At 38.4% G+C, this 17,753-nt stretch overlaps 1 protein-coding gene and 1 long non-coding RNA gene across 2 annotated transcripts in view; both read right to left on the bottom strand.

Annotated features, from left to right (window-relative positions):
* The window catches only part of LOC146556444 (C-type mannose receptor 2-like), a 32,703-nt gene that overhangs the window by 10,556 nt on the left and 4,394 nt on the right, over positions 1 to 17,753 (bottom strand). Inside the window, exons 5-7 of the mRNA XM_085250524.1 lie at positions 4,071 to 4,171; positions 3,473 to 3,606; positions 2,928 to 3,067 (exon numbers count right to left, since the gene is read on the bottom strand). Of these exons, the coding sequence (XP_085106650.1) occupies positions 2,928 to 3,067; positions 3,473 to 3,606; positions 4,071 to 4,171 (375 nt within the window). The remainder of the gene's footprint in view (positions 1 to 2,927; positions 3,068 to 3,472; positions 3,607 to 4,070; positions 4,172 to 17,753) is intronic.
* LOC146556445 (uncharacterized) lies at positions 11,211 to 15,183 on the bottom strand. Its single transcript, XR_014889067.1, has 3 exons — positions 14,947 to 15,183; positions 13,687 to 13,821; positions 11,211 to 12,403 (listed from the first exon to the last, which is right to left on the bottom strand). It is a non-coding gene; the product is annotated as an uncharacterized LOC146556445 (long non-coding RNA).

The raw sequence follows: 17,753 nt of genomic DNA, 5'->3' as shown, positions 1-17,753 counted from the left end.
GGTTACAATTATATTAGCATGACCAATTATGCAAATTAGGTGATGATGTCATTTAGCGACTTCTAGCAACTTTTAGGACAGCCAATACCGATTTTCCTTACTGAGGAGTTGGCAGTGGCGGAGCGCGGGGGGGGCTTACTGGGCTTAAGCCCGGGTTGTTTTTTCAGAAGCCCGGGGTCTTTCAGAGTGTAATTTTTTCATAGTTAGGATGCCTGTGGCTGACAACTGTATAAAACCAAAACTACACACAATATTCGAAACACAATTCTGTGGGAATTTACGACTGTGCGTAAATCCCCCCTAATATTGGTATGATCCGAGCTCAGACACTAAGCGGGCGGGGCAGCTGCTGCCTGCGAGTGCGCCGTTAGAGAAACGCAGCCAGGCAGACAGAGGAGAACTGAAGTTCGACCAGGTACCAAAGCAAATCATTCGTACTGTACAAATAATGTAAATATAACGGTGTATCACGAAAGATTGATATCAAACTGATCACTTGACCAATATTACGTTACTTGCTCTTGGAGTGAATCAACAAATGGTGAAATGAAAAGCCGAACAACAACAATGCTGTTTCTTTAGAGAGTCTTAGCTTACATGTGTGTTTATTTCATATTTTCAGTTGTTACCCTCCACGGCTTAATAAATCGGTTTCAGTAATGTACTGATATACAAGAATGGACATAAGGGGCTTCTTTCAAAGAAAAAACTCAGGTAGTATTTTATATATTATGCTTTGTATGTTGTTCAGTATATTTCTATGCAAAACAAGAGGAACTTCAATACACAGCAATATATTCACAGTTGAAACCAGATATTTACATACACTTTATGGAAAACACAAGAACATTTTTTTACTGTACAACATCAATTTAGAGTAAACTTGTTTTGTTTTGGATAAATAAATATTGAAATATCTTTTGAATTAGTTAAATGTCAGAATAAAGAGAGACAGAGCCGTCTATTTTTATCACTTTCATCAAATTTAGGAGCACATGTACACTAAGTTTATTGTTAATTAATAAGAAAACTCCAGACGTTCCATTCTGAGCTGAAGAAGCTTCTGATAGGTTAGTAGAGTCCATGTGAGTAAATTGGTGGCACACCTGTGGATGATGTGTCTGTGAGCACAAGGAGGGAGAAAAAGGAGAGTGGAAAAGTACGCGTTGTAAGTTCCGTTGCAGCAGCCTTTCAACGCCTCTCTCTGTCTCTTGCAAGCAAAGTTGACCCAGACAACAAAGTAAAGCTAGTTTTTGGCTACGAGCCCGACACAAACCCGACGGATTAGCCAGAGGTCCCTTTACTACGGTTCGGAGCCGCGGACCTTCAGTAATAGTAATAAATCACACAGCAATAGTACATTCATGTAGTTGTAAAAAGCAAGATAATATATTAAGTAATCCAAAGTATTCAGAATACGTTACTCTCATTGAGTAACGTAACAGAATACGTTACAAAATACATTTTGGGGCATGTATTCTGTAATCTGTAGTGGAATATGTCAGGTTTATATTATTGGATTGTCATTTATGCTTAGAAGTATTTACTCATATATGCTTAGAGTTTTATAATCAATTGCATGTTGATAGAGGTCTGATCCTTAGCAGTCTGTAAAGACTCTGTGTGCCTTCCAGAGTGTTCTGACATACACACTCACATCTTGGGGTCACGAGAAGAGGTCGTACCTTCTTTTATTGTTTTATGGTATAGCAAACACAAGTATATCTGTTTTAGTCTAAGTGCCTTTTGTTTAGATGAACTGCTGGACTTCCAGACCAGCAGGTTTAGGGAAGTCGTTTATGGGGTCACATCTTGACCACACACACACACACATCACATGTTCACTGTTGCAGACACACACGACACATGTTCACATGTGAGTGTCTTATCTGTCGCATGATTAATGAGATGTTTGTGTAGCCACTGAATGGCTGCGAGGGAAGGCTGGAGTTTGGAGTTGGCTTAGATCAGATAAGGTGCTTCTCCCCTTGTAGCAAGTTAAAGACAGAAAGCACTGTGGTCTTGCTTTTGTACACAAGTGACTGGTCTGTGAGTCAGCGGGGTTTAATTGTTAGACCCAACATGCAGTTTATTTTATCTAAGTTTCTTTTAAAAATCCAAAGCCAGCAATAATTAAAACTTTGAATTTTCTTTAATGCTTTGACACATTTTTGTGCAACACTGAAGATGCATTTCCTGACAGCTCACACAGCAAAACACTCACTCAAATCTCAATAGCAGTCATTCAAATCTGTAATTGATTTGTCATATGTTTTTTCAACAATCAGTATGTCATTGCCACCAAAATCTATTCATGCTGTCTAAACAAATGTAGTCAAAATGTTAATATATTTTGTCAGTGGACTCATACTTTTACTTAAACATAATTTTTACTAAAACACATAGAATATCAGAACTGGAACTGTGGAAACCAAACATAGTACAATAGTATTCTGTAAGTTACTGGACTTCCTGTCACTCCTGCCCCTTGCCTTGCAAATGCTCTCTCCTGCAATGTATGCTGTATCCACTGCATTTGTTGGCATCATGATGATGAGCCTTTATTTGTCACTACAATGTTACACATACATGTTACCTGCAGTGAAACAGGACTGCAGGCATCTTTACCATATCCTGTTTTCCTTATCCTTGCTACACTGCCACATTTCCTTATTCTTCTTCCGCTTCTTCTATTGACAGGTTGTTTCCCCCTATACAATTTCTGTCTAAACAGATTTCTTTGATACACTCTAGAACATTAAACATGTTTTAAAAATGCTCATACACATCATACATAATGATTTTTTTTACTTTATTTTGAATGTGTTAACACTTAAAAAAGGCTGAAATAAAAGGCTATTTACATTAAAAATGGTAGTTTGAATTTATTTACAGCTCAATAACACATACATACATAAACACTGTACCTGTTCTTCAGGGCTGTTAATAACCACCAGATCTGCTCCTCTGTCTCTGCAGTCCATTCTGGCTGCATCCCAGGGAGCAGAGCGTTTAGAGATGAGATAGCAGCTATGGCTGAAGCTCCATCCTACAGGACATGTTTTATCTGGAAGAAATTACAAACAAATAACATTTCAGTTTATGAATGATCTTTTATGAACTGTATAACAATGAATTCTGTTTAATTAATTAAAATCCTCCAAAGACTTGATCACAAAGATCTAAACAGTCTATTTACTTGCGTGTCATTATTTATAATATAGTAAAAATAATAGAAAACTTTTAATAAATACAACAATTTAAACAATAAAAACCACAATAAAAAACTGTCAGAAACCCCAAACTTAACCACCTTCTGAAGTCTCCACTAAGGTAAAATGAAAAAGCAAATGCAAATTTTTAGCCACAACAAAACACATAATTATGAAATAAAACAGATTCAAATCTAGAATTATAATCATAGATAAAACTGCAAAACATTTATGAATAAATGATCTTAAAGAAACTGTACTGTGGTTTGGTGTATTTTCGCAGATCCATTGATGAGAATATGAACAAGAATAATCATTCCAAAACCTTCCCCATTTATTGATATAAGCACAGTTTTCTTCTCCACCATCATCAGGTTGTGTTGTTGCCCAGTACCTAGCAGGTCAGTGACAACAACATTATTTTATTATTATTGAGGAAAAAATGAGTCTTTGGTGTTTGTGTGAGGAGTTTTGTCAAACAAATTTTCCATCAGCAGCTTTGAGTTTTTATAAACACACTGCACATTAAGATCACCAAATTACAGATAACAATGGAAATAATATATATTTTATTTTACTTTTTTTAGTACATGGTGTTTGTTAGACAGGACTATACAAAGTATAAAGACAAACACATGAGCCCAGATTACACAGACATCTTGACTGATATAATAACTACTGCCTTGGCTCAGTGTGGCAAAAATCAAGTCATTTGCATGCATCTTTAAGCTTTGGGAAGCCGTTTGGCTCAACCAATATGCAAACTGAACAATCTGCATTCATCTGTGGGTTTAACAAATTTTGGAAATATTTTGGAAATTTAATAAAAGTAATGAACTGAACCAAGTGAAGGCTTACTTCAGAGTCAGTGGAGTCCCATCTACCCATTTCCATGTTCCCTCCTGTTCTTTGTCATTTAAACCAATCCAAACTTCTGTGGTGATCGTAGAGAGGAATTTCTGTTTAATATGAAGAAAAATCTTTTTATTTTACTTTAAAACCACAATTTTAGTCTATGCAGTGTTAGAGAATTGTGGATCAATATGGTTGTCATTGTGCAAGATGATTAGATAATTAGCAAGAATGCTCACCTCTGTTTTACACACACACACACACACACACACACACACACACACACACACACACACACACACGTTTCTTTTGTGGTGATCATAGAGAGGAAGGTCTGTTTAATATGAAGAGAAAACATTTCAGTTTTAAACCACAAGTTTTTATTTGCATATTTTACATATAAACTATGAAATTCTTTTTATGTCATAGTTCGCATGCGAGAAAAAAACATAATGCGAGCAAATGATGTAATTTCACAGGCGCAGTTAAATTCATTGCTTCTAAATTTAAAGAAACCCATGCGCTTAGAATGTGCATAAAGAAGCCATCGCACACCAAGATTGTCTGCTTTGCATACACTGCTATTTGTTTGTAATTTGAAAAATTGTTTGCCAAATAGTTATCAACAGTTATTCATTTCCTTTGTAGCAGTGGAAATACACATAACTATCACTGGATTACTTTACTGCTGAACAAATCTTTTAAACTGTCCCCTTAATCTGGTGTACAACATAGCTCTTGTGATTTAGAAAAATCACTGTAATAAGAAGAATGCATCATTCCTAAAAGGAAAAAAAAGAACAACATTAAAAAAAGGAAAAAGTGCATAAACTTATTATTATAAAATGTAAATGAATGTAAACTGTGCCTATGATGCTGCCTTTGAGTGCACTTTGATCAGTCAAACACAGCTGTACACATCTGGCTGCAGAGCTTCACTGACTGTGGGTTCAGGCGCCACTGTAATTCATCTAAATAATATTAAAGATTCTCTGAACAGTCAGTCTGTGGACAGGAGAGGAGGATGTTACAGGCTGTCTTTAGTAAGTAGCTCATTTGTCTGATCTGAACTAGTGTCTAATAAAACTTTTATCACTGTTGCTATAATGTTGTGTAAATCTAAAGGGTCTTATCAGAATCAGAATCAGAATACTTTATTGATCCCAGGGGGAAATTATTTTTTGTTACAGTGCTCCATTATAAACCAACATTAAGACAAGACAGACAATACACTAACTAAGAATAGTACAATATATACATATATATATACATATATATATATATACATAAGTCACTCATAAATAAATAGCTGAACAAGAAACATGTGTAGTTGTAGCAGCAAACAGTGTGTTAAGTGGATGCGTTGTACAGGGAGATGGCCACAGGCAGGAATGATTTCCTGTGTGGTTCAGTGGTGCTTTTCGGTAATCTCAGTCTCTCACTGAACGAGCTCCTGTGACTGACCAGCATGTCATGGAGTGGGTGGGAGGTGTTATCCAACATTGTCTTTATCTTGGACAGCATCCGCCTCTCCGACACCACCTTGAGGGAGTCCAGCTCCATCCCCACAACATTGCTGGCCTTACGGATCAGTTTATTGAGTCTGTTGGCATCTGCGACCCTCAGCCTGCTCCCCCAGCATGCAACAGCATATAGGATCGCACTGGCCACCACAGACTCATAGAAAATCCTCAGCATTTTCTGGCAGATGTTGAAGGACCTCAGTCGCCTCAAAAAATAGAGACGACTCTGGCCCTTCCTGTAAAGTGCTGTGGTGTTTTTAGCCCAGTCCAGTTTATTGTCAATGTGTACTCCAAGGTATTTATAGTCCTCCACAATGTCAACACTGACCCCCTGGATTGAAACAGGGGTCAAGTGTTTCCTGGTCTTCCTGAAGTCCACGATCAGTTCCTTGGTCTTTGCCACGTTGAGCTGCAGATGATTCTGCTCACACCACGTGACAAAGGAGTCGACCACAGCCCGGTACTCTGTCTCATCATCCCTGCTGATGCATCCAACCACCGCAGAGTCATCAGAAAACTTCTGAAGATGGCAGGTCTCTGTGCAGTGGCTGAAGTCTGTGGTGTAGAGGGTGAAGAGGAAGGGGGAGAGGACAGTCCCCTGTGGTGCCCCTGTGTTGCTGATCACCTTGTCAGACACACACTGTGGGAGACGTACATATTGTGGTCTTCCTGTCAGGTAATCAACAATCCAGGACACCAGAGAAGCATCCACCTGCATCGCTGCTAGCTTATCACCCAGGAGGGTCGGCCTGATGGTGTTGAAAGCACTGGAAAGGTCAAAAAACATGACCCTCACAGTGCTCGCCGGCTGGTCCAGATGGGTGTAGACATGATTGAGCAGGTAGATGATGGCGTCCTCAGTTCCGAGACGAGGCTGATAAGCGAACTGAAGGGGATCCAGATGTGGTCTTACTATGGGTCGCAGCTGGTCCAGGATGAGCCTTTCCAGGGTCTTCATGATGTGAGAGGTCAGTGCCACGGGCCTGTAATCCTGGGGGCCACTGGGACGTGGCGTCTTTGGTACAGGGACGAGGCATGATGTCTTCCACATCACCGGGACCACATCACAACATATAGCTACTAACTAATCTCACAATTTCTGTTATTAATCAATATTAATTGTGATTAATCGTAATTACTTGATTAATAGCCTGGCTCCAATTACGTTTTTTCAGCTTTATATTTTAAGGTTGTAACAGACATTTATGCAATACAATGAAGTAAATGCAGAATAAACACAAAGAATATATGCTGACATTCAAAGTGAATTTTAATAGTTTTCATCAATCTTTAACACAGTGAAAACTTAAAAAACCTTCAAGGTCATCAACAGTTACTGAACCCAGGCCAAAAGGTTAAAGTGAATACCATAACAGAATACCATAACAATAAAGGGTGCACAAAACTCAGTATTTAAAACAGAAAAAGACACAGCTGAAAACCCAGAATGTTGAACATTTTCACTTAAAAAGGAGCGATTTGGCTTAGTCCTTCTTTGCACTAAGCCAGTTACTGAGGCAGACTATTCTGTTTACATTATCTGATGACAAAGAAGCACGCTTCTTTTGAATGATGTGACCTGAGAGTGAGAATAAGCTCTCACAAGGCACTGTGGTTGCAGGGGTTGACAGGTACTTGTGTGCAATAGGTGCCAGCCTGGAATGTGCTCCTTCTCTCTTTAACCACCACTGTAGTGGACACTCTCCTACGTCAATTTTGGGCTCTGCTTTGTACAGATTCAGACAGCGGTCATTAGCGTCTTCCTCTGTATCTGAATCAGAAGAACCAAGCACACATGCTGGCAAGGTTCAAGTAGTTCTTCCAGCTTTTGCAGTCTGTGAAGCTCCTGGTCAGTCAACATGGTCACCTTGCTGTTTTGCTGAGCCAGGACGGTGGTCAGCACAGATTTGTTTCTCTGGATCCGCTTGATCATCTCTAGGGTGAAGTTCCATCTTGTTGGAACGTCCTGAACAAGCGGTTCTGTTTGATGTCCATGTGCAGCTTGCTGTGCCTTTAATTCCTGAGCGTTTGCTGGACTATGCTTAAAATGTCCAACAATCTTGTGAAATTTGGCCAGAGCCCTTTCAAATGTGCTGTCATTAAGAGAAACTGTAACCATTCTTTTGCAGAATGTGGGCCATGCAGGGCTGTGTTCAAATGGAAGTAGTCTGGCGGCTGCAACCATGTTACGAGCACTGTCGGTGCCAAGCGTGGTTAGTCCTGATTGTCCCTGATTTTCCAACACTCAGAAAATGGTCAGCACACACCTCAGCATAATGCCTCTCTTCAGTTTTACTCACTGTTAGTGCAAACGATTGTAAAGTCCAATCGTAATCAATAAAATGTGCTGTGAGCCCCAAGTAATTATTGTTGTTCACCGAAGTCCAGTGGTCTCCAGTGCGAGCGACATTCCTTACTTGCACAAGCTTACTGGACTGCTGAGCCCTCTGGTCCTCATACAAAGCATGCAGTCTCGACACAGTGGTTCCTCTCAAGAGCGGATTGTAACATACATCTCCTGATGCAGCGCGAATGACTTCTCTCAGTCCATCATCTTCTACTATGCTAACTGGTCGGGAGTTTTTAGCTATCCAAATTTCCAAGGAATTGGTTAATTTTTCTCTACCATTTTTTGTTTTTCGTCCACGAGCACCATACTCCTGAAGCGTAGATTGGCGAGGTCCCGTAGAGGCGGATTCAGTTGGGTGTTTTGCTCTCAGGTGATACGCCAGTGATGAACTGCTTCTGTGGTACTTGAATTTAGCTTTGCAAACTGTCCACCTTACTCTCATTTTGTCCAACAAGCCATCAGGAAACTTCTTAAAGAGAAACTTTCCACCCAAAAGTCAGTCTTCCTCCATGCTCGCATGTGTTAGCTATAGTAGCATGGTATCACTTCTTTTTCTTCTAATCATTTCTATCAGGCCAAATGCCAGCATAGAACAATGCTGCCCCCTCCTCCAGAGCTGCTCATGAGTTTAAAGATCTTAGATTACAGGAAATAAAAAAAAACCCCAAAACTGCGCTTTAGGGATGGGTATCGAAACCCGGTTCTTGTCGAGAACCGGTTCCCACTGTTTCAATTCCTTGGAATTGTTTGCCATTTTTGCAAAGGATTCCCCTATTGATTCCAGTCGCCCCAAATGACGTCACCATGTTGCGGGACGTCATTTACCTGGCAGGAAACATGACGGCTCAAACGCTCAAAAGTTTGGTTACATTTTCCGAGAACGGATGACAACAGGACAACTTGCAATACTTGAAAAGTAGATATTTCATTTAGAGAGGAAACACTACGAATATGCAAAAACATTTGCTCACAAAACACGCGATGACCTTAAATGAATGTCGTGTTTTTAATTCTTCTCCGGACTCGTGAATCTCAACCCAGCAGCAGTGGTAACGTTTGCACGTCCTCTCCCGTTAATGCAACTAACAGTGCATATTATGTTAGCGCGAGCTGCCTTATTACAAAACCTGCCATTATTGTGCATTTAGGTGACCATGATGAGACAGACAGAGTCTGGCTGGCAGTTCTCGCTGCAGTCTACCGGTATCGTCTCCTTTCAGGCCAGGATAGACAAATGTCACCGAGCAGTGACTAAGTTTGTGGTAAAAGGCTTGCACCCATTTGCCACAGCAGATGCCCCCGATTTTCGGTAAGTGAATGTGTTTAATTGTAGGCAGGGCCATTACTGGATATTCTTGTGTAATTGCTACAGAATAATTTATGTTATACTTTGTTATTGCTACAGAAGAATATTTATTTTATTGTTTTACATTTACAAATTTTTTTCCTGGGGACTCTGTGACACCCCATTGAAGAGCCGTAGGCTGTGGATCTCTTAAGGTCTCACTGTTGGGTCTGTAAGGCCATGTTAAGATATAAAACAAAGTTCAAAACTAATCGACCTTAGTGTTCTCCTTTTTAAAAAAGAATCGATAAAGAATCGAATCATTAAAAAGAATCGAAAATGCAATCGGAATCGTGAAAATCTTATCAATAGCCATCCCTACTGCGCTAATTGCATTAAAATTTTTAACGCATTAAATATTTCACGTTGATCTCAACAATTAACGTGTTAATTTTGACAGCACTAGTTTTTATGCTTTGTGGTTTTACTGTATCTGTGCAGCTAACCAGCAGATTTACTTTAGTCATGTCTACTGTAGATTCATCACTGTGGTCTCGGGTCTTGGACCAGCACACATCTGTCTGCTGTCTGTTGTCACTGCTCAAATATTTGCTGTACAATTTTCTTTAAATTACTTAAATTTTGGTTTGATCAATGTTTTTATTCAGTAAAAAATACATTTTTATTACAGTAAAATGTATAAATATTCTGCATTAAAACAGTCTTCAAACTCTAAATAATTGTTTAGTCTTTAAATTGTACACCACAACTGAAGCTAATTCACTGTAGCTAAATCATACCACAATTTGTTAGTTGATTCATTCCTCTGTTGCCCCTCTCTGTTGTGGTGTGCCCCAGGGGTTTGTATTGAGCCCCTTATTATTCTCTTTGTATATGCTACCCTTGGGCTCCATATTTCAAAAATACAATATTTCTTATCACTTTTACGCTGATGACATTCAAATCTATTGTCAACTGACTGATGATTTGTCAGCATCACTGAACTCCCTGTACGATTGCCTGAGAGAGGTTAAAGATTGGCTGTCAGAAAATTCTCTCGTTTTAAATGAGAAAAAAACTGAAGTTATGGTGTTCAACAGCCATATTCCTCGAGACCAGCTTGTTGCCCTGCTGGGGCCCCTAGCTAACTCTCTCTGTGATTCTATGCGTAACCTGGGTGTCTATTTGTATAGCTCCTTTAAGCTCGATAAGCAAGTATCATCTGTAGTTAAATCTGTTTTTTTTCTACTGCGCCATATTTCTAAAGGTAAGCATTATATACCGCACAAGGACCTGGAAAAACCTATCCACGCTTTTGTGACCTCCAGGTTAGATTATTGTAATTCTCTCTACTGTGGTCTCCAAGCCTTCTCTCTTCGAAGGCTGCAACTCGTTCAGAATGCTGCGGCCTTCTTACTGGAACTAGAAAATTTGACCCTATTACTCCGGCTCTTGTTGATCTACACTGTAAAAAAATATTCCGTAGAAAAACAGAAAATGTCCTGGTAATTTTCTGCCAGTACATTTTCTGTTTTTTTACGGAGGTTTGACAGACCTTTCTGTAAATGATAAAACGGAAAATTCTGTAGATTTACAGTATACTCTCTGTACTATTTACGGACATTTCCTTCAGCTATAAAACAGAAAATTCCGTTTATTCACAGTATATTTTCTGTATCATTAACTGATATTTTCCGTTAATAGAAAAATTGAAATTTCTGTTTATATTACTATTTCCAAGCACTTCTTTTCACTGTAACTCATTAAATATAGTTCTTTATATCCTTAAACGTACATTTCTATGCAATTACAACCTAGTACACCATGTACTCAAAAATTCATAAATTAAAACTTAAATTAATTTGTGCTTCGTACACAACAACATTGGTACAATTAATGTTAAATATTCTTTTATTCTCCTTAACTCAAACACTATACTTAAATATAATGACAGCATCCATCTTGTCATAAAACTACTAAACAGCTGATACATGAACAAAATAACTCACAAGCTTTCAAATTTGAGCATTTTTATTTCCTTGAAATCAGGTTGCCCTCATGTAAATGTGTTTATTTACATTCATTCAAGTGGCTACCAAGTGTTTTCTTCAAACAGGACACCTGACAAACAAAAAATGTCATATTTAACGACATGTTCACATTTAATAATATCCAGAGTACCTTTTAGTTAGAATCACTGCCTTGTGGTAGTTTTGCCTCAGCCAAATGGTTAAGGTGTGGTTTACATCCATCTCTGTCCACTTATGATACAGTATACACATGTAGTCAGTTATAGCCAAACACCTTTGATTACTGAATTGCATTCACTTCATTAATGAAGTGAATGTAATTCACATTTGTGTGAACATTTGTCTGAGATTAACTCTTTGGGCTCTTTACCTTACAATATAACATACTTGAGTCAAAATTTGTTGACTGTTTAAGTGGTGCCACATGAATACAACTGAACAAATCTAAAGAAGATGTTCCTGAACTTTGGGTTTATTCGAACAGGACTGATGGATAACCACAGGACTTTTCCCCATATGATAACTACAACACATAATAAATTAAGACAGATTACTGTCCCAAACTTAAAGATAAAAGTGTATTTACGGGACTTGTTTTGTCAGTGAGGAGCAAAGTATAATTAGAAGTGCTTGTTCTGATGAAAAGTTAAACTGTAAACAGCAGCATAGTGAATAAGGATCTGTGTCCACGAATCCTCAGCAGTGACAACACTTAAACATCATAGTTCAAAATCCTTAATGCACACCTTTTTCTCCACGGTGTTCAAATTCTCTAAGCTGGTTAAGTAGAGGAAAAAGTCTGACATATTTCATGACCATTAAATGTTAGACAAGGCTCTGAAAACGAGGTTACAGTTACAAACAAAAACCTCTGCTTGTGCGCACAGACCCTAAATCACAACAAATAAGACAATAGTAAGACAAATTACTACAAAGTCTTGTTACCGCTCTTCATATAACAGTGTGACAAAGTCCTGAATGCAGCCTGCATGTTAGTACATCAAGGTCCATCTGAGCTTTAAGTAAAATACACTCAGCTTTTCCTTGGATTTTAAGAGTTGCTCAGTTCATACAGGAACTGCAGCAGTCGGAGTTAACGTGTCGCTGTGTTGCTCCTCCGTGTCAGCCATTGAGACTAGTCGCAATTTATTCTGAGGAAAAAAAGAGAAACAACAAGACATTTTTAAAAAGTTTGTATTTTTATAAATTTTTTTTACCTAGAGCATAAACAACATAAACAAAAAAAGGATTAGGGCTGTGCGATATGACGATATATATCAGATTACGATATAAAAATGTCTATCGTTTCATATTATACACTATTCTTTGTTTTGTGGTGTTGCAAAATAAACTGTTTACGGCAATATTTTTTTCATGGTTTTGATGGTCACTGTAGTTGCTATATTATTTCTTAAAGTTCTCTCCTTCTCTTATACTTAAAATAACCACACTATGGACGGACAAGTGACTGTTTTTACGCGTACTTTCGTTACCAACAATGAGGATAAAACCATCGTGTGGCTCCGCCGTCCGCTTGTTTATTTTCCACATAAATCTTTCACAATAAAGCTCAAGTTTCTGTTGAGACTTTTCAAACTAAACTGAAATGATATACATTATTCTCAAACATAAAATTTCAGAATATGCATCAAACAAATGACCTCAAATAAAAACATCAAGTAACTATAAATGGCGCTTACAGTCACCACGCAGATGAAGGCACAGAGAATACCAGCATGGCCAGCAAGGATGAGGCAGAACCAGAAGGACCAGTCAAAAGAAATCGAGGACCTTATTGTTAAATGAGGGGCTACCTCTGTAGCATGGACATGGTTTGGTTATGAAAAGTCTGACACGCCCCAGAAAACTGTACTATGCAAATTATGCCACAAACTGGTCCCCACCACCACTCGAACACGACAAACCTCTTTAACCACCTACACAAGAATCACATGAAAGAGTTTCGAGAGAGTTTACGAATGAAAAGCAAAAAAGAGTCGTCAGGTGCTCAAAATAATCCTTAGACTCAAACGTTAGAACAGGCTTTTCCTTGCAGCACGGCGTCTAATAAATACTCAGAAAGAAAATGGCGGCCATTTAAACTCATGTCTAAAAATGTATAGTTTCATGCATCGGTCAAAACACTCGACTCCAGGTACACGACGCCCAACTGAAAACATTTCACATAAGTCGAGTTGCCCGAGAATCACAGAATTGACAGAAAATGCACTATTTTGTGATATATATCGTTATCAGGAGAGATACGTCTTATATTGGGATATGAGACTTTGGTCATATCACGCAGCCCTACAAAGGATTATAATTCACGTAGAGTTGCATACACATAACACCATTCTGTTGCAACAAAAGCAGTTTATAATTAAAGTAACATACATACCTTGAAAAACTAAATCAACCACAACATTAAACTCACCTTGTGTTTGTAGAGAAGGTGATCAGGGTTTTTCTTCATTTCCTGAGACCAGCTGCTCTGGATCATCACCAGCTTGTATCTTCATCTTTTTTTTCACTCGGGGAAGTCTTTCCTTTTCTTGGCCATTGCTCTGCACTGGAAAACCAAAGTGTGTGATCAAAGGTGAAATAAGGGATATTTTTCCACTGCAGGACTTAAAGTGCTTCAAGTAGTGATAGCTGTTGATCCATTTCTCAAATAATCTGTAAGGATCTGGATTTTTAAGAAAGATACAAATATCTCTGCTTATATTTGGCTAAAAGCTTGATATAGACAAGGCATATAGAGCCCCTGCACACCAGCACTGCGCTTACATTATAGTTCAATCAAGAAATAGTTATTATTGATTTATTATTGAATTTTTTTAGTAATAATTTTTAGTATTTAATCACATTAGCACAGTGGGGTGACAAAAATATTCCACATACAAGAAATGCTGCTCAGCATTTCATAAATTACATTTTCAACAAATGTTGGAGTAAAAACACAGTTACAGGGAAAATGTGTCTGTCTGTAAATATTAACTAAACATTTCTATGTGCTACAAAATAGACATACTGTAATTGTAAATGTGCTGAGGTGAAACTATACTTTCAATAATTTTACCACTACAGTCTGTTAACCACCGAAATAATCTATGCTGGTCAGCTAGCTAAAAGTCTTTACTTTAGCAGCCCAAATCAGAGGCTAACATTAGCATTTGCTAGCATCAGCCAGGAAGGTCTGAGGCTTAAACTAGGGTTAGTGTAACTTTGCCTGAAACCCTTTAAAGTGTACAGTAGAGCCAACTGTAAAACACAGGTATTGATACAGTACTTATTAGAGTCCTAGAATAATTTCTAGAACCATGAAGTTCTCACTTTCCCAGTTAGCCACATCACTGACTTTCGCTAATTAGCTAGTTAGCAGTCACAGCTGTGTAATACCCTGAGAGACACAGACAGCTAACTATAATATTTATGAAAACTGGTTCAGCCACTGAAGGGCAAAACTGGTGGTATCACAGTAAAAATTATTTTAACATTAATTAAAATAAAGCTTAAGTCATGTTAAACCTAAATAACAATTATTTTAAAAAATGAGTCAGCAAAATATTCCTGACTTGTCTGGAGACAGCCGAAACCAGTTAACAAATAAATTAACAATTCTTTCTAAATAAAAACACGGAGTCTTTTGAAAAACATTATTTTAATAAAACGAAACATGAGTTTTAATACTTACCACAGAAATTTGAAGGCAGTTTCTCCAACTTCAGAATCCAAAATCCAGATGAAGCCTGAAAGAAGCCTAATGGCTGCTCTTGCGCTTACTTTTCCCTCCTTTTCAGGTTCTTTTTCCCACAATGCATTGCAGTAGTTGAGAAATACAGAAAAATACCTGTAAATGACTAATACGGAAAATTCCTTCACGTTTATACAGTAGATTGTACTGTATTTTTACGGATTTTTTTTACAGTGTACACTGGTTAACAATCAAATATCGCATTGAGTTTAAAATCTTGCTACTCACTTTTAAAATCCTGAATAACATTGCGCCCAGCTACCTCACTGACCTCCTCAATCTGTACACTCCTTGTTGTGCATTAAGATCATCAGGTCAATTACTCCTGGCCCAACCTAAGTTTAGACTGAAGACCAGAGGCGATCGTGCCTTTGCTTCAGCTGCACCCAACCTTTGGAATAGCCTCCCTGCTTCTATTCGAGCCTTGGACTCTATCCAATCCCTTAAATCAAGATTAAAAGCATATCTATTTGACTTGGCTTTCCTGACCAGTTAATACCCTTTTAAATCTTTTAAATTTTAAACTTTTAAATATTTTATTAGATTTTATTAAATTTATTATTTTATTATTAATTTTACTGCTGTTTTTGTCTTCTTAGCAGATTTTGTATTTATCTAATTCTCCTGGTCTGTTAGTGCCTCTATCCTGTCTGTGCTAGTGCCCGATTTGTACCCTGTTATTGACTTATGTTGACTCTCCATATTACTGTGAAGCACTTTGGTGTGCCTTCGGGTTTTTAAATGTGCTATATAAATAAAACTGTATTGTATTGTATTGTATTGTATTCATATGAATCTAATTGTGCTACATGGGATGTTCTGTGCACCAGTGAATGTACTGATTTATCACTGGCTTCACTTTAATACTGAAAAACATATAATTCTAGGACACGTTTTGAAGCACTCCTGTCCAGTTATGGTATGTGCAGTTACATGTGTTTGATGCAGACTGAGCAACTTTTTGTTCAAAGGTTTAAATGTCTGCATTTTGGCGAAAGTAAAAATTTGGCCCTTAGAGGTTCTGATGCACACTTCTTTTCCTGATCCTCGTTATGTGTTTTTTCAGTCATAAAAGCTTTGTAATACTGTACAATAGATTAATGGGACAGCTGTGACATGGCTTCACAACTTCAGAACTTAACTTAGATTGCTCTGGTTTGTAGGATTTGTTCAGCAGTAAAGTAATACAGTGATGGTTGTTTGCATTTCCACTGCTACGCATCAAACATTAACTGTTGATAATTTGGTAAGCTTTGTCTTTCAAAATGTAAACAAATACGGACACAAGCAGCGCCTATGTCACTTTCACTGTGTAACTGAATTTAACGCAGTAACCTGAAGTGTCCATCAAGGTGACCAATCACATTAGGACCACCCTTCTCCTTTATACTACTGCACCCCATCAGTCAAAAATGAGTTGATTTGCACAAGCAGGATTTCTCTCCAAGCACAAAGAGCTAAACACAAGGGCATGAAACAGCAGCACTGTTTTACTGAAGATAAATTTCACAACAACAAATATAGTAAATCACTCTCGTTAACCTGCAGCATGCTGTAAATCTTTTTCAACAATCAATAAATCATTGTCACCAAAAACTTGTTGATGCTGTCTAAACAAGGTGATCAAGATGTTAATATATTCTCTCAGTGGTGTTACAGCCCTGGACATATACAGAATCAGGGCGTGTCAGTATGTCTGTATTGTTTTTTATATGTGTGTACTGTGCCTTTAAGAGTCTCGGCAGGCCCCTCCTTGGGTGAGCTGTTTTGGGTTGGTTTTGACCTGGCAGCTCCTAATTGGCCCCACTATCAACAGGCTGTTTTTTTTTATTTTATGAAAAACCTTTACCCTTCATTTAAAAAAGTTAATAAAAAATTTAAAGAGATTTTGCTGATACACTTTAATTCAGCAAATGTAATGTAAAATTACCATATTCATCATGGTTTTTTAACTTTATTCTAATTGTGTTAACGTTAAGAAAAATGTTCATTTTTTTATAGTAAAACTATTCACCAAATAAGAAAAGAAAAACAGAAAATGTATTTTAGTAATAGGATAAGATGGCCCCAACTGACAGCGTGTAGAGTGAATACCTCAGGCAGCAGAAACCCAAGGAAGAGAAGGAAGGCGAGGAACCATTATGGAAGGACAGGCCCCCCCATGGCATGTACCACTGGCAGATAGAGGAGGTGGCTGATATCCAGAAATGCTGCCATTGGCTGGACAAAGCTGGACTGAAAAACAGCACGGAGGCTCTAATCATGGCAGCACAGGAACAAGCTCTGAGCACAAGATCCACAGAGATTGGGGTCTATCACACCAGGCAAGGCCTCAGGTGCCGGCTATGTAAAGATGCCCCAGAGACAATCCAGCACATAACAGCAGGGTGCAAGATGCTAGCAGGCAAGGCATACATGGAACGCCATAACCAAGTGGCCAGCTTAGTGTACAGGAACATCTGTGCCGAGTATAACCTGGAAGTCCTGAGGTCAAAATGGGAGATGCCCCCAAGGGTGGTGGAGAATGACCGAGCTGAGATCCTGTGGGACTTCCAGATAGAGACGGACAAAATGGTGGTGGCTAACCAACCGGACATAGTGGTGGTAGACAAACGGAAGAAGACAGCCGTAGCGATCGATGTAGCGGTTCCAAATGACAGCAATATCAGGAAGAAGGAACACGAGAAGCTCGAGAAATAGCTCGGGAAGATGATGGAGGGTGAGGGTAACAGTGGTCCCAGTTGTAA

This window comes from Mchenga conophoros, linkage group LG16 (assembly GCF_057382185.1).
Source record: "Mchenga conophoros isolate Kocher_MC1m ecotype Shallow Benthic linkage group LG16, M_conophoros_male_GT1.1, whole genome shotgun sequence".
NCBI lineage: Eukaryota > Metazoa > Chordata > Actinopteri > Cichliformes > Cichlidae > Mchenga > Mchenga conophoros.
Note: the sequence above shows the minus strand (reverse complement) of the source record. Positions and strands in the feature narration are given on the sequence as shown.